General features: G+C 38.5%; 1 protein-coding gene across 1 annotated transcript in view; it reads right to left on the bottom strand.

The window, feature by feature from the left end:
* ANKRD10 (ankyrin repeat domain 10) overlaps positions 1-15,113 on the bottom strand; it is a 177,524-nt gene extending 162,411 nt beyond the window's left edge. The window contains exons 1-2 of the mRNA XM_053707779.1: positions 14,833-15,113; positions 9,002-9,154 (exon numbers count right to left, since the gene is read on the bottom strand). Of these exons, the coding sequence (XP_053563754.1) occupies positions 9,002-9,154; positions 14,833-15,036 (357 nt within the window). The 5' untranslated portion in view covers positions 15,037-15,113. The remainder of the gene's footprint in view (positions 1-9,001; positions 9,155-14,832) is intronic.
* Between the last annotated feature and the right edge of the window lie 768 nt (positions 15,114-15,881).

The following is a 15,881-nucleotide window of genomic DNA, read 5'->3' as shown; positions in this document are numbered from 1 at the left end:
AACTCTTGTGAGAGGGGATAGAGAACTTTTTTCTTCGTTCACTTTCCACCCATGCGACCTCAGAAATGCCAGAACAATGCCCGTGTGAGACCTGGCAACTTGAAAAGTCGACGCCTGTATCAGAATGTCGTCTGAGTAAGGGGCTACTGCTATAGCCCACGGCCTTAGGACCGCTAGAAGGGACCCTAGAACCTTTGTAAAGATTCTCTGTGCCGTGGCCAACCCGAAGGGAAGAGCCACAAACTGGTAGTGCCTGTATTGACCCTCCTGGATCATAGGAAGGATGGTTTGAATAGTCTCCATCTTGAAGGATGGGACCCTGAGAAATTTGTTTAAGATCTTGAGATCTAAGATTGGTCTGAATGTTCCCTCTTTCTTGGGAACAACAAACAGATTTGAATAAAAGCCCTGTCCCTCCTGCGGAACTGGGTGGATCACTCCCATAACTAGGAGGTCTTGAACACAATGTAAGAATGCTTCTCTCTTTATCTGGTTTGCAGATTAAAGTGAGAGATGAAATCTCCCTTTTGGGGGAGAGGTTTTGAATTCCAGAAGATAACCCTTGGACACAATTTCCAATGCCCAGGGATCCTTAGAGGAAGTTGAAGCTGCGCCACTCTTGAAGTTTCGAAAGGGCCGAAAACTAGACTGTTTAGTCCTTAATTTGTTGGACCTGTCTTGAGGAAGGGTGTGACCTTTTCCTCCAGTGATGTCAGAAATTATCTCCTTCAGTCCAGGCCCGAATAGGATCTGTCCTTTGAAGGGAATGTTGAGAAGTTTAGACTTTGAAGTCACGTCAGCTGACCAGGATTTAAGCCATAGCGCCCTACGCGCCTGAATAGCAAAACCTGAATTTTTAGCCGTTAGCTTGGTTAAATGAACAACGGCATCAGAAACAAATGAATTGGCTAGCTTAAGGGCCCTAAGCTTGTCAATAATATCTTCCAACCGGGTTTCAACCTGTAGAGCCTCCTCTAGGGACTCAAACCAGACATCCGTGGCAGCAGTGACTGGGGCAATGCATGCAAGAGGCTAGAGAATAAAACCTTGTTGAATAAAAATTTTCTTAAGGTGACCCTCTAATTTTTTATCCATTGGATCTAGAAAAGCACAACTGTCCTCGACAGGGATAGTGGTACGCTTAGCTAGAGTAGAAACTGCTCCCTCCACCTTAGGGACCGTCTGCCATAAGTCCCGTGTAGCAGCGTCTATAGGAAACATCTTTTTAAAAACAGGAGGGGGAGAGAATGGTACACCTGGTCTATACCATTCCTTAGTAATAATTTCAGAAAACCTTTTAGGGATTGGAAAAACATCAGTGTAAGTAGGTACTGCATAGTATTTATCCAATCTACATAATTTCTCTGGGACTACAATAGTGTCACAGTCGTCCAGAGTTGCTAAAACCTCCCTGAGCAATACGCGGAGGTGTTCAAGCTTAAATTTAAATGTAGACATATCAGAATCAGATTGAAGTATCTTCCCTGAATCAGAAAAATCACCCACAGATTGAAGCTCCCCTGCTTCAGCTTCATTATATTGTGAGGGTGTATCAGAGATAGCTACTAAAGCGTCAGAGAGCTCTGTATTTATTCTAGTCCCAGAGCTGTCTCGCTTTCCTTACAATCCTGGCAGTTTAGATAATACTTCTGTAAGGGTATGATTCATAACTGCCGCCATGTCTTGCAAGGTATACGCAATGGGCGCGCTAGATGTACTTGGCGCTAGATGTACTTTTTTTTTTTTTAGCGCTGCTAAATAAACCCCATTTTTTCTTCTTATCCACCATTTAGTTCTCTTTGAGGGAAGAACTTTTTTAGCAGCAGGAATCCACCTTTAGGCGCTCCTATCACACTACACATGATTCATAACTGCCGCCATGTCTTGCAAGGTATACGCAATGGGCGCGCTAGATGTACTTGGCGTCCCCTGAGCAGGATTTATAGGATCTGACACGTTGGGAGAGTTAGACGGCATAACTTCCTCCATGTCAATTTCTTCTGGTGATAAATTTTTTAAGCCAGAATATGGTCTTTGTAATCTATAGTAAAATCAGTGCATTTGGTACACATTCTAAGAGGGGGTTCCACAATGGCTTCTAAACAGAATGAACAATGAGTTTCCTCTATGTAAGACATGTTTAAACAGACTAGTAAAGAGACCAGCAAGCTTGGAAAACACTTTAATAACTGAACAAGCAAAAAATAAAAACGGTACTGTGCCTTTAAGAGAAAAAAAACAATCACAGAAACTGCTAAAACAGTGAAAAAAAGCAGTAAATATTACAACATTTTTACAGTGTGTATAATAAGCTGAAAGAGCATTGCACCCACTTGCAAATGGATGATTAACCCCTTAGTTTCAAAACCGGATAAAAAAAAAAAACGATAAACGTTTTTAAACAGTCACAACAAACTGCCACAGCTCTACTGTGGCCCTACCTGCCCATACGACGACTTTGGAAGGCACAAAAACCCCTTAGAGAGGTCCTATATGTTCAGGGGACTCCTTCAGGGAAGCTGAATGTCTCAAGCTGCAAAAACTAATGGAAAATAGGCCCCTCCCAACCTGTACTCACAGTGAGAGGGCCTTAAAAAAAACTTTCCCTAGGCAAAATCTAGTCAGCCATGTGGAAAAACTGGGCCCCAGAATAAAGTTTTATCACCAATATGAAATAAACTGTTATACACCTCAAGCAAACGTTATATCTATTCAGTAATGTGAGTAAATAATAAAAATATTACCCTTTACAGCAAGCATGATACCAGTCGTTATTAAATCACTGTAATCAGGCTTACCTTAAATAAATCCGGTATTGTCAGCATTTTCTAGCTTATCATTTCTCTAGAAAAATCTTAAAACTGCACATACCTCAGAGCAGGAGACCCTGCACGCTATTCCCCCAGCTGAAGTTACCCATCTCTTCAGTTATGTGTGAGAACAGCAATGGATCTTAGTTACAACCTGCTAAGATCATCAAAGACCACAGGCAGACTCTTCTTCAACTTTCTGCCTGAGGCTAAAATAGTACAACTCCGGTACCATTTGAAAATAACAAACTTTTGATTGAAGATAAACTACATTAATGCACCACATCTCTCTAGCTGCTTCCCTTGTCGAGAGCTGCAAGAGAATGACTGGGAGGTGGCAGTTAGGGGAGGAGCTATATAGACAGCTCTGCTGTGGGTGATCCTCTTGCAGCTTCCTGTTGGGAAGGAGAATATCCCACAAGTACAAGTAATGGATGAATCCGTGGACTGGATACACCTTACAAGAGAAATAAGCCAAGTGTACCCTCAATAAAGTTGCCAACAAAAACGTTATTGCCCACAAAAAGTTAATAGCACTCCCAGTTCATAAAACGTTTGCCCACAAACATTCAAAAACCAGTGTCAACCATTTTTTAATTAGCCCCTTATGCAAGCTTAGTAATGCCTTTCTATAGCTCTTAGGATTACTGCTTACCCTTACCCTCATGGGGATACCGTCAGCCTTTCTGAAATACACAGTCTCTCCAGAAAAAATGACTGAACATACCTCACTGCTATATAGCATGAAAACGTTCCTCACACTGAAGTTTCCTATACTCCTCAGCCTCTGTGGGAACAGCACTGGATCTTAGTTACAAATGCTAAGATCATCCTCCTCCAGGCAGAAGTCTTCATCCATCTGCTGCCTGAGAGTAAATAGTACACACCGGTACCATTTAAAACAAAAAAACTCTTGCTTGAAGAAAGTAAAAACTAATATTTTATCACCTCTTTCACTTTACCCTTCCTAGTACTTAGAGTAGGCAAAGAGAATGACTGGGGTGGAGCTAAGGGAGGAGCTATATAGACAGCTCTGCTGTGGTGCTCTTTGCCACTTCCTGTTAGCAGGACGATAATATCCCACAAGTAAAGGATGAATCCATGGACTCGTTGTACCTTATAGAAGAGAGGGGCAGAACCTGGAAGTCGCAGAGAGAGAAGAGATGCCTTCCATAGAAAGTAATGAGGCTCTCTGGAATACAGAATTTTATAGGGGAGAAAAAAGTTAAGAGAACACCTGGAAGTGATATAAAGGGCAAGATTTATCAATCTGAGAGTAGATAGGATTCACAAGTTATGAACCGGTCTACACTTGGTCGTAAAATTATGGGGCAGATATGTTCCCCATATTTATCATAGCATTAGAGAACACTCGCGCAATGCCAACCCCCTACCCTCATGCAACCAATTGCGTGAGAGTGGGGCTTGTCAATCAACCCGGTCTAATGAATCCGAGGTGATTTTCATCCACCAACTCCAGTTTGGAGGAGAAAGATTATGAAGCAGCAGTTTAATCTGCTGCTTCATAAATATCAGTTGTAGGGCAACTGATTAAGACATTCACCTCGTCATAAATCTTGACGAAAGTCTTAGTTTGCAGCCAATACAGTTTAAACCGAAATGCCTTCACTATAATGTAACTTGCTTTTGTCTCTAAAATTTAGTTTATATTACTTTTCGGTCAGTAAAATAAGTATTGTGAATTTTATGCAAACTTCCCCTGCATACAGCCGACAAGATAATTCAGTGAGACCAACTTGAATAAAATGCTTACAGCATTTTACAAGAACAGTGACAGACCTTCAGACATACCCTGGGAACTCCCATGTTCAGCCCAAGGAACCTCCCTGTCCTTCCCACTTTCTAAAGCTGTCAACTATAGTTTACAATAGAGCAAAGACAAATTGCAATGTAATTTGTAAAATATACACAAATATATATATGTATGTTCCTAATTTGTTAAAGTTGCACAGAGACTTTCAAAACATAATCAGAATTTGTAAAATCACTTCTGGATCTAAACATATTAAAATGTAAGAGAGAAACCCACTCCAAACCAAATTCCACAACACCACAGGACATGTCAATAAAAAATGATCTTACTTTATTCTTCACAAGAGTAGTACATCATGACCCCACTGGCCTTAATAAAAAATAAACACTCAATATTCTGTGTTTCTAATAAAAATCAGTAAATCTAATGTTGTCAACCAATCCTCACTTATTTGATGTTCAGCAAAGCGTGAATGAGCACCTAGCTGGGCATACTGTGCACATAAGACAGGAGTGAGTGCAGTGTTCCCAGAACTGGGACCTCTGAAAGCACCAACAACGCTTATTTTTCACAAAACAAAATAGGGTCATCTAATACATTTACAAATTAAAATGACTGTCCCTTAGCTGAAAAAGTGTTCTATCCGACACCAAGTCATGACACTTCTAGACTTACATTACTACACTGTAGGTGTCTTACTGTGAAACTGTATGCCATCAAATAAGTGTATGATTTATAGAGCTGCAACAACTAATCGTCATAATCGATTATGAAAATAGTTGGCAACAAATATCATAATCGATCAGTTGGTTTGCAATTAGTTGGTTTGCGCACAGCACCAGCTACTTTACTTCAATGAGCTCCTGCACATGGTATTGTTTTATGGTTATGCCCTTAGCCTAAAGGAATAAAATAGGAGTCATCATTTGGATTGTTTATATTAAATCAAGTGATTTGGGACTATGCTTTGCATGATATAGTGCCCAGCTTGTTATTTACACCTAGCCCTAGATTGATGGGATTTGTTATATGAATTGATGTCACTATTACCTGTTTGCACAATTATTAGCGGATCTCTTGCTATTGCTAATTATATGTACTCTATAGATATTTGTGTGAGGCTGTGTCCTGTTACCTCTCTTTTTTTTCCCCTTCTATATTTTTAATTGATGGAATATGTACCAAATTCAACCTCTGTAAGTATATATCTGTTAGTTTAAGAGTGGACTAAATATGGTTTTCCCTAACCTTATAGCTGGTTGTTTTCCATTGCATTTAGATATTCAAGATATTTTTTGATGTCATAATGAAGTCAAGGCTTACTTTGTTTAGAGGCCCCTTGCATTGGTGGAGAGCTAACAAAGATAAATAGCCCACCTTGGTGAAATTGGCAAAACTCTACTTATGCATCTCAGACACCTCAACACCATCTGAGTGCCTCTTCTCTGCTGCAGGCAAAATAGCTGCAAACAGAGAGCGAGCCTCAGACAGGAGCATGTGGGCATGGTGACATTTTTGCATTTCAATGCAAAGTTTCTGAAAGAGTGAATAACAGAATGTTAAACAGTGATAGTCTACTGTGTTCTGCTGCTTAAAAAAATTGGACCAATAGTTGTGTTAATGTAAAGTTGTAAAGTTTAAATCTAAAGTTTATATTTGTAACACTCAGTATGTGGATTTTATTTCAAATATAGGAAAAAATTATTTTTTTATCCGATTAATCGATAATGAAAATAATAGTTAGTTGCAGCCCTAATGATTTAATTTTGCAAATATCTTATTTTATTTATATGTGTCTGAAAGTCACTAGACTACAATAATTATATTATCACTGTGCTTTGCAGCCGCACTAGAAAGTGAACAGCTTCAGTTTTACTGACAATCTAGCTGAGCTGTTCCCTTTTCTGTGCTAACGTGCACTCTGCTGTGATACACTTCTTGGTGTGATCACACGCGAGCAGGTGCACAAAGCTGTAATATATTACTATTGGTGGCTATATGGATCTGTCAATGAAGTTATAGGAAAACCCTCTCTGAACATGGGTGGTCAGGTTGCAGTGGTGGAAAATTTGAGCAAACATTCTAAACTACATTTATGCAAATTTTCAGTTTAGTTCATATGAAATATTACTATCAATCAACATGTAATTGTACACTATCTGCTGGTAACGCTTTCAAATTTTAACCTAAAGCATGAGTTTACTAGTCCTTTAAATGTAATCATGCTAAAAAGACCCAATCCGTAGAGTAAATTAATATGAAATACAAAATACAAAGCACAAAGTGTAAAGGCTGTGACACACTGCAAGCGGAGCGGCACGCAGCATGTAGATGCGGCTGTGCACACTCAGTGTGTCCTGCCTTTTCATCTCTGAGCACTCTGCTGCTTCAGGTCGCGTAGCTGAGCACTCAAGAGATTAAATATTTGAACTTCAGAAGCGATGCGGTGCGGTGCGAAGCAGCTGCGTCACGCTGCATCACTTGCAGTGTGTCACAGCCTTTACTGTAACAAAACTCAGGTCATGCTGTGCTATATTGCATGGGGTGTGTGTGTCCTTCACATACAGAAATGCAGAGAACACCCCTTAAAGAAGAAGTATAGCAAAATTTGTTTGTCTAGGATCTTGCGAGAGATCTCGTAGTGCTGGAAGGCTCCGCCATTAATGTGGATGTACAATCCAGGGTGACCTCAAATGTTTCCAGGGAGAGGGTGTCAAACATATAAAATGCCCCCCCTCCCCCAAATATAATGTCAGGAACATGTATAACAGGTAGGGTTGCCACCTCAGCCATGTTTTCCTAGACACTTATGAGTTACACATGCTGCAGGGTGTACAGGAAGGAACATGTACTTTGTTTCTTGTCAGCACTATTTAAACTCCTCCCTGGACATCCTGCAGCATGTGTAACTCATAAGTGTCTAAAAAACATGACTGAGGTGGCAACCCTAGTAACAGGGGTTAGTTGCATGCTGTACACAACATTTAAAAAAAAAAATTTGATTATTGTCATCAGCACAGTGACTCAAAAGGGCCTTACATTTAGATATAATGGGCAAAATTCTAGAGGGGCAACAATGTGTAAAATGTCATGCTGGAAAACCTACTAACTTAAATGGCCATAATACCCAAATGTTTAAACACTTGAAAGTGATGCAGTATAGCTGTAAAAAAAGCTGACTAGAAAATATCACCTGAACATCTCTATGTAAAAAAGATAGATATTTTACCTCAAAAGTTTCTCAGTAGCCACATCCCATTGTAAAGGACTTCTAAGCAGCAAATTAGTATGTCTGCCCCGGGACAACAGAAGGAGCGAGCTTATGTGCACTCTCATCTTATATCCCTATTCAGCTTAAGGAAGTTTACAATGAAATCTCATGAGAGTTAAGTGAAATCTCATGAGATCACAGTAAAAGAGTTCATGACCTCAGCACTGTTGATGCTGATTGGCTGCTGTTCATTTCTTCATTTTTTACCTGCAGCTGAGCAGCAGCTGAATTATAACTTTTTACACATAACTTACTCTGCTGAGCTGAGGAAATTGTGAAGTAAAATATCTTCCTTTTTTACATAGAGATGCTCAGGTGATATTTTCCTGTCAGCTTTTTACAGCTATACTGCATCAGTTTCAAGTGATTTACCATATGAGTATTATGTCCCTTTAAAGGGACATTAAACATTAAATAAATGCTAGATAGAATAATGCAGTCAAAGACAAGATTAGTCTGAGAACAACATGTAGATGCATTTAAGTTTCATTAGTTGTATAACTATTGACAAAATAAGTGTAAAAAGTTTTAGGGTCTATAAAACAATGGAAGATACCATGTTTCTCTGCTGTGGCCAATTAGGGAGATTTATAAATAGGTCACTAGAGTGTGCAGCCAATGACTATGTGGAATATAAGCACTTCCATTTCTAACAGGACCTAAAAAGCTCACAAATTTTAAAAAGAATTACAGGTAAAGGGGACAAAATAAATAAAGTATATTGTAGAGTTGTTTTATATATATAAAACACACACATGAACACGAGTTATTTTATATTACCATCTCAAAGCATTTAATGTCCCTTTAAGCAATGCTGCAAGACAAAATTAGCTTTACTAAAAAGTAAACAAAATAAATTTCAATAATGCTCAGCCAATATTAAAATGGTTGTATATTTCTATTTACAATTACCTGCTGTAATTCATTAGAGCATGTCATTTTAAGACTATTGACTCTGCACTACTGTGTGTTTAAACCCTGTAAAGTCTCGAGCGGCATTCCTACTGTGTGTTTAACTTCTTTACTGGGGTTCAACCTATAGTATTTATAATAGAACATGTAATTTTTCAATTATTATGGCCCTTTAAAGATAAATATAGGGCAATGACTGTCATAAAATAACACATACATTCTGAAACTGCTTACTTGCTTATTTATAACTGCACCAGCTTGAATTAACCATGTCAAGCACTGGGGATGACCTCCAAAAGCAGCAATATGTGCTGGGGTCTGGGAAAATCGAGTCGTACTTGCATTGACAGAACATCCTGCTCGCACCAGCTGGATAAGACACTCCAACTACAATGTGAAAACAAAAGTAATTAGTTCAGCAAGAAATCACTACTTTACAAAATGGAAAAAAAAGGGACGAAAACATGCTAACTACAAGAAACATCCTTCCAGCTAAAGCAGTGAGTGCAAAAGTAAAAAAAAAAATCAAAGGGAAAATCTTGTATTTCATGTATATAAAAGGGCACTATTTGAACACAGTAAAAATATATATTGTATAAAAACTAGATGCAGTTGAAGTTGTTTATTTTGAAGTTAACAAGAAGTTCACAATGTTTTCAAAATAACAAATACAAGAGACAGCTTTTAAAACAGACAAGACCTAATAAATGTGAATGATATGCTCTTTGCCTAGTTGGGTTTATGCCCTGAGATAGAAAATATGTCCCTCACTAGTGTCAGAATAAAGAGACCTGAGGTTCCTCCTTAGTCCAAATAACCATGCAATATTTCAACTGGCACACAACAGCATTACATGAAGTAAGGTAGCATCCAAAAGAAGAGGTATTTCCTCACTGCTAGTGGTGCTACAGAGACTATTATGCAGCTCATAGCTCTCCCCTTGTACAGCTTAGAGCAATGATGGTCAAAAGGTGGCCCTCTGTACTAGTTTGTGTGGCCCCTTGGAAAAAGCAGAACTAAGAATGTAAGCTGTGGTTTGTGTGGCCCCAGGAAAATGTGGGCTTTGGGGATTTCTAGTGGGTGGGCAAAGTGGCCCTCTGGAGAGGTAACAACAGTTAAAGGATACCCTGCAACCTTCTCTAAATCTGGCCCTGTGCCACTGGACATTTTTAGAAAAATATTATTTGTGTGTGTAATAGGCATACATATATATGCTTCCCTTAAAGGGACATGAAACGCAAAAAAAATATTTCATGATTCAGATAGAGCAGCGGTTCCCACAATTTTTCAGGCCACTACTCCCTTGGTTTTACAAACTCACCATCAGTGCCCCCTAACATAAGCACATTTATTAGAGCTCAGATGGACAAGGTTCTGCAGCCATGCCCCTGCTATTGGGTAGCCTTTATCTGAAAGCAGGGCTTGTCAATCATTACGGTCAGATCTGAAAGGGATGATTTAACTACAGGAGCCTTGAGGTGGCAGTGGTCTTAAATGGGGCCCCAGCAGTGCACAATGACACAATAATCTAAAGGAGTAACAAACATATTCCATTTTTAAAAAAAATGTATTAAAACTGTATTATCTTTATCTTCTGAAACCAGCTTTTTAAAGCCAATAGTGGCTGTGCAAGTCTTATCAACCACATTTATTAATAACGACACTGTTAAAAAATGGTTAATCCAATGGATGGACGTGATAAAGTGATACCAGTTTCCCAATTATGTCACTTATCAGGAGCCTTAAATCTCTAGTCAGATCTGGAGTTGATTTATTTACTTGGTCATGTCATGTAGTGCACCACCAGATTACTTCTGATGGCAGAAGACTTCACAACCTTAGATGGTTGACTGGGTACAAAGCTACTAAGTCAAGCACTTTGCTGTATTTCCTGCTAATGCACAATGATTCTAAACTGTGGAGTTAATGTTAATACATGCTAATGTACAGCGCTGGCAAAACAAAGAATGCAAGCTTGCAGTACAAGTGGCTGTAATTTATAGTAGTGAGGCTGATAAACCTGAACTATCATAGAAGAAAAAAAGTCTTGAAGGAAAGAGTGATAAAAATGGAAACGTTTTGCTTTGGACATCTAGGATAAAGTATATAAAATATATATATATATATATATATATATATATATATATATATATATATATATATATATATATATATATATATATATATATATATATATATATATATATATATATATATATATATATATATACACACACTTTGGGATGGTGGTGTGCCGCAGGATTTTTTTTAATGTAAAAAAAAAATGATAAAGTTAAAAATCACTGATGTAGAGTTTACCCTCACACCTCCCATTTCTTGATCTATTCCAAATAGAACTCTTCCCTCCCTCACCTCTCACTGGTCAGCACCATCTTAAAAAAGGGATACTGAACCCATTGTTTTCTTTCATGATACAGAAAGATCATGCAATTTTAAGTAACTTTTTAATTTACTCCTATTTTAATATTTTCTTTGTTCTCTTTGTATCTTTATTAAAAAAAAAAAAAAAAGAAAGCAGGAATGTAAGCTTACGAGCCGGCCCATTTTTGGTTCAGCACCCTGGGTAGCGCTTGCTAAATGGTGGCTACATTTAGCCACCAATCAGCAAACGCTACCCAGGTGCTGAACCAAAGATGGAATGGCTCGTAAAATTACATTCCTGCTTTTTCAAATAGAGATTAAAAAAAAACCAAAGAAAACAGAGAAAGTTGCTTAAAATTGCATGCTCTATTTGAATCTTGAAAGAAAAAAAATTGGGTTTAGTATCCCTTTAAGTACTGGCAGTCTGCAGTTTAGGGACACCATTTTTAATTCATACCCCCTGCCCATTTCTGTATAACCCCACACACACACACACTTATGTGCCGCCAGACCCACTTTATAGATTTTTTTTTTTTAAATATACATATATGTGTGTGCGCGCGCGTTGGTGATATATATATATATATTCTAATATATTTGTAGTGTAGCGATCCCCCCGCCAATTTCTCTGTGTAGGGAACCCATCCCTCCCCCTCACTAAATCCTTTTTTCTGTAGGTAGGGTAGCCCCCTTCCTCCCCCTTTTGCAAAGCGCCACCCGCCCCTTTCCCTGTCACACCATCCATGGAATCATCGCAAGTCAATGCAGACAGTGACACTCGATCTGTTGTCATACAGGAAAGGTAACAATCAGTGCTCCCTTACCATATGAAGACAAAAGCCTTCTGCCGGTGGATACAATTTCCACTGTCAAAGCTGACAGCCGGGACCGCAGCAGGAGGCAGAAGATTAGACATAGGTATTAAAGCAACAGGGTACGCTAGGTTAAGTACCCTGTGACATAGTACCTATGTCGATGTGGTTTAAAATGAGAGGCTTCTGCCCTTTTAAATCGGGTGTTAAAAATAAAAATTTGCTATATAATAATTTTGATTGCTTTTGCTGCAACACCTTACTTTTGAATAAAAGTTATTTCTTACTTTCCCATGAAAAGCCAAACAACTTAAAGGGACACTGAACCCAAATTTTTTATTTTGTAATTCAGAAAGAGCATGCAATTTTAAGCAACTTTCTAATTTACTCCTATTATCAATTTTTCTTCGTTCTCTTGCTATCATTATTTGAAAAAGAAGGCATCTAAGCTTTTTTTGTTTTAGTACTCTGGACAGAACTTTTTTTATTGGTGGATGAATTTATCCACCAATCAGCAAGGACAACTCAGGTTGTTCACCAAAAATGGGCCGGTATCTAAACTTACATTCTTGCATTTCAAATAAAGATACCAAGATAATGAATAAAATTTGATAATAGGAATAAATTCGAAATTTCCTTAAAATTTCATGCTGAATCTGAATCACGAAATACAATTTTTGGGTACAGTGTCCCTTTAAGGAACCTTTGTTTCCTTCAAATTTCTGTATATTGTATAAACCAGCTACATCCTAAAAATATATCATGGTGCAGAACCTAAAATGGACAAAGTATAAGAAGTACACTCACATGAGGTAACTGCGCAAACAGCAGACCGAGACACTTACAAACAATTCAAAAGCTCTGCCAATTCCAAATCCTCCTACAGAGCTGAATGACTAAGGCTGTGAAAGTACCTCAGACAGTCTACACCAGAATATTAGAATATTTATTGTTTAAAAAGATAATCCCTTTATTCCAGGATTCCCTAGTTTTGCATAACCAACAGTTATATTAATACACTTTTTACCTCTGTGATTATCTTGTATCTAAGCCTCTACAAACTGCCCCTTATTTCAGTTCTTTTGACAGACTTGCATTTAAGCCAATCAGTGCAGGCTCCTAGGAACTCCACGTGCGTGAGCACAGTGTTATCTCTATGAAACACATGAACTAACACCCTCTAGTGGTGAAAAACTAAAAATGCAATGAGCTAAGAGGCGCCCTTCAAAGACTTAGAAATTAGCATATGAACCTCCTAGATTTAGTTTTCAACTAAGAATACCAAGAGGGAACAAAGCAAAATTGGTGATAGAAGTAAATTGTTTAAAATTATATGCCCTAGGCCTATCTGAATAACGAAACTTTGTTTTGGACTAGACTGTTTCTTTAAGAGCAGGGTTGTCTCATATTTAACCTTAAAAGGACAGAAGATAATGGCATTTTAAACAACTTCCAATTTACTACTATTATCAATTTTGTGTAGTTGAAAACACTTAAGGACATATGACGGAATTTTTCCGTCATAAAACAATTGAGCAAACTGAAAGCTGTGTCCTTAAAGGGTTAAAAAGTAATCCTAGGTGATGTCCTAAGAATGCATAGCCACCTGGCTGCAGTGTTTTTTTCTCAATATTTTTAACAATGTTATACATAGTGGCAAATGCTGCTATAGTCTGCTAGACGTGCACACACCTGAGCTTATAAACCTAGGTCACTCTTCTACAAAGGATACCAATACAACAAACTTGATAATAGAAGTACTTTTTAAAATTGTTTACAATTGCATGCTCAGTCTGATTAATGTTTTAATTTTTGCTTTATTGTCACTTTAACAGTTGAAATAATGAGAGATAACTAATAAGCACAATGTTAAACAAAAAATGTGATGCAACAAATAAAAAGGATTCATTTGTTCAATTTTTTATATTTAGAGATACCGTGGTTTTGGGAATTTTCCACGTCGTTGACACACGATATCCTTTTTATTTGTTGCATCACTTTAAAGGGACACTGAACCCAAATGTTTTCTTTCATGATTCAGATAGAGCATGACATTTTAAGCAACTTTCTAATTTACTCCTATTATCAAATGTTCTTTATTCTCTTGGTATCTTTATTTGAAATGCAAGAATGTAAGTTTAGATGCCGGCCCATTTCTGGTGAACAACCTGGGTTGTCCTTGCTGATTGGTGGATACATTCATCCACCAATAAAAAAAGTGCTATCCAGAGTACTGAATCAAGAAAAAAAGCTTAGATGCCTTTTTTTCAAATAAAGATAGCAAGAGAACGAAGAAAAATTGATAATAGGAGTAAATTAGAAAGTTGCTTGCTCTATCTGAATCATGAAAGAAAAAAATTGGGTTCAGTGTTCCTTTAATAGTTGAAGACGGAAAAAGCTGTGGAAGCACAAGGAGTCAACCAGTGGCTCAGAAAATAGGTTTTGTGACATGATTATCCACCCCAAAAAGTGGATAAATGTTGGCCACTCCCGACATATATTTATCTGACGTTATACTATTCTTCAGGTTGCTAACATTATTTATCTGGAATAGACGTATTTGTCTCACATAATTATTTGTATTCTGTTTTTATTTGTATTCTAGCACAGTGTGCGCAGTTCACAACAGGCGTGTCTTGCCCAATTTGTAATCTATTCCATTCCACTAACTAGCCCATATATCACCGCCCTCTAATTTATCTCCTCCTTTCTTTCTTTGTCTCTCAACTGCTAGCCCCCGCCCCGTTTTTCTTTGTCAGGTAACTCAGTCTCCAAACAAAATGGCGCTAGCTCCTCCTAATTCCACTGCCAGTTTCCCGCTCTTCCATAAAATGAACCCTAGGACAGGTTTTGAAAACTGCATTTAGTCACCTTTCCGAAGTGAGCGGCCCAGTGTATGGGTGTCCAGCCGTAGCAGGAGTCTTCCTTGCCAAGCTGCAGCGCGGTGTTCCCGGGCGGGCCTTGCAGCAGGGTGCGGAGGCAGCCGAGGTCCCCGTCCCTGCAGGCTCGGTGCAGCGGATAACGCAGGTTAAGTACCTCCTCACTAGAGAAACCGGGTTCTGAACAGAGAGACATGATGAGACGGACTACTGCACACACCAAACGCTCTAACACGGCGGCCTGGAGGTGGAGCGCCCAGCGTCCGCCCTATTGACCGCCCCTACTACCTCACTGTAGCCCAATCACTGCTGGAATAGCGTGTCTAGCAAAGCGTGCCAATGTATACACACACGGCGATGCTCTATAAGCGTGCTCGTCTAATAAGCTAATTATTTGGTTATGGTTTATAATGAACTCATTGTTTGCCAGTTCTGCAGTAAACCAGTGTCCTTTTGAAAACAGAGCGCCCCGTGCTGTCAGAATGTAGTTCGGGTTTTTTTTGCATGCCATTCAGACTCCTGTTCCGATTTGGAAGATCAGTGCTGTCGAGCTAGATAATGTGATATACTGCATGATTAAAAAAAAATGTTTTTTGAGTGCGCCACTAGTTTGTGGTAAGGACGGTAGATGCCGGTGTGTTACCAATATTGTCATGCTTATTAATCATAAACGCAAGTAAATAAATCGGTGGGTTGCACCATCTGTTTGCTCGCTGATCTTTCATCCAGAGGGCTGTTTTGACGTGTGATCATCCAAAACACACAATTTTAGGTCCACCTTTCCCTAGGGCCACAAAACTATGACACGTTCATAGTTCTGCTTTATACTCCACATTATACAACATATTTTTTGCCATTTCAGTGAAAAAAAAGTTATTCAAACACAGACAGTCCTAACCAATAAAAATAAGTTTTCATGAAACCCTATTGAAAAGACTTTTTATTTATTTTTTCTTCATGTTTACCCAATTGAAATGTAAGAAAATTGGCAAGAGTCCATGAGCTAATGACATATGGGATATACAATCCTACCAGGAGAAG

This window comes from Bombina bombina, chromosome 3, assembly GCF_027579735.1.
Source record: "Bombina bombina isolate aBomBom1 chromosome 3, aBomBom1.pri, whole genome shotgun sequence".
Lineage (NCBI taxonomy): Eukaryota > Metazoa > Chordata > Amphibia > Anura > Bombinatoridae > Bombina > Bombina bombina.
Note: the sequence above shows the minus strand (reverse complement) of the source record. Positions and strands in the feature narration are given on the sequence as shown.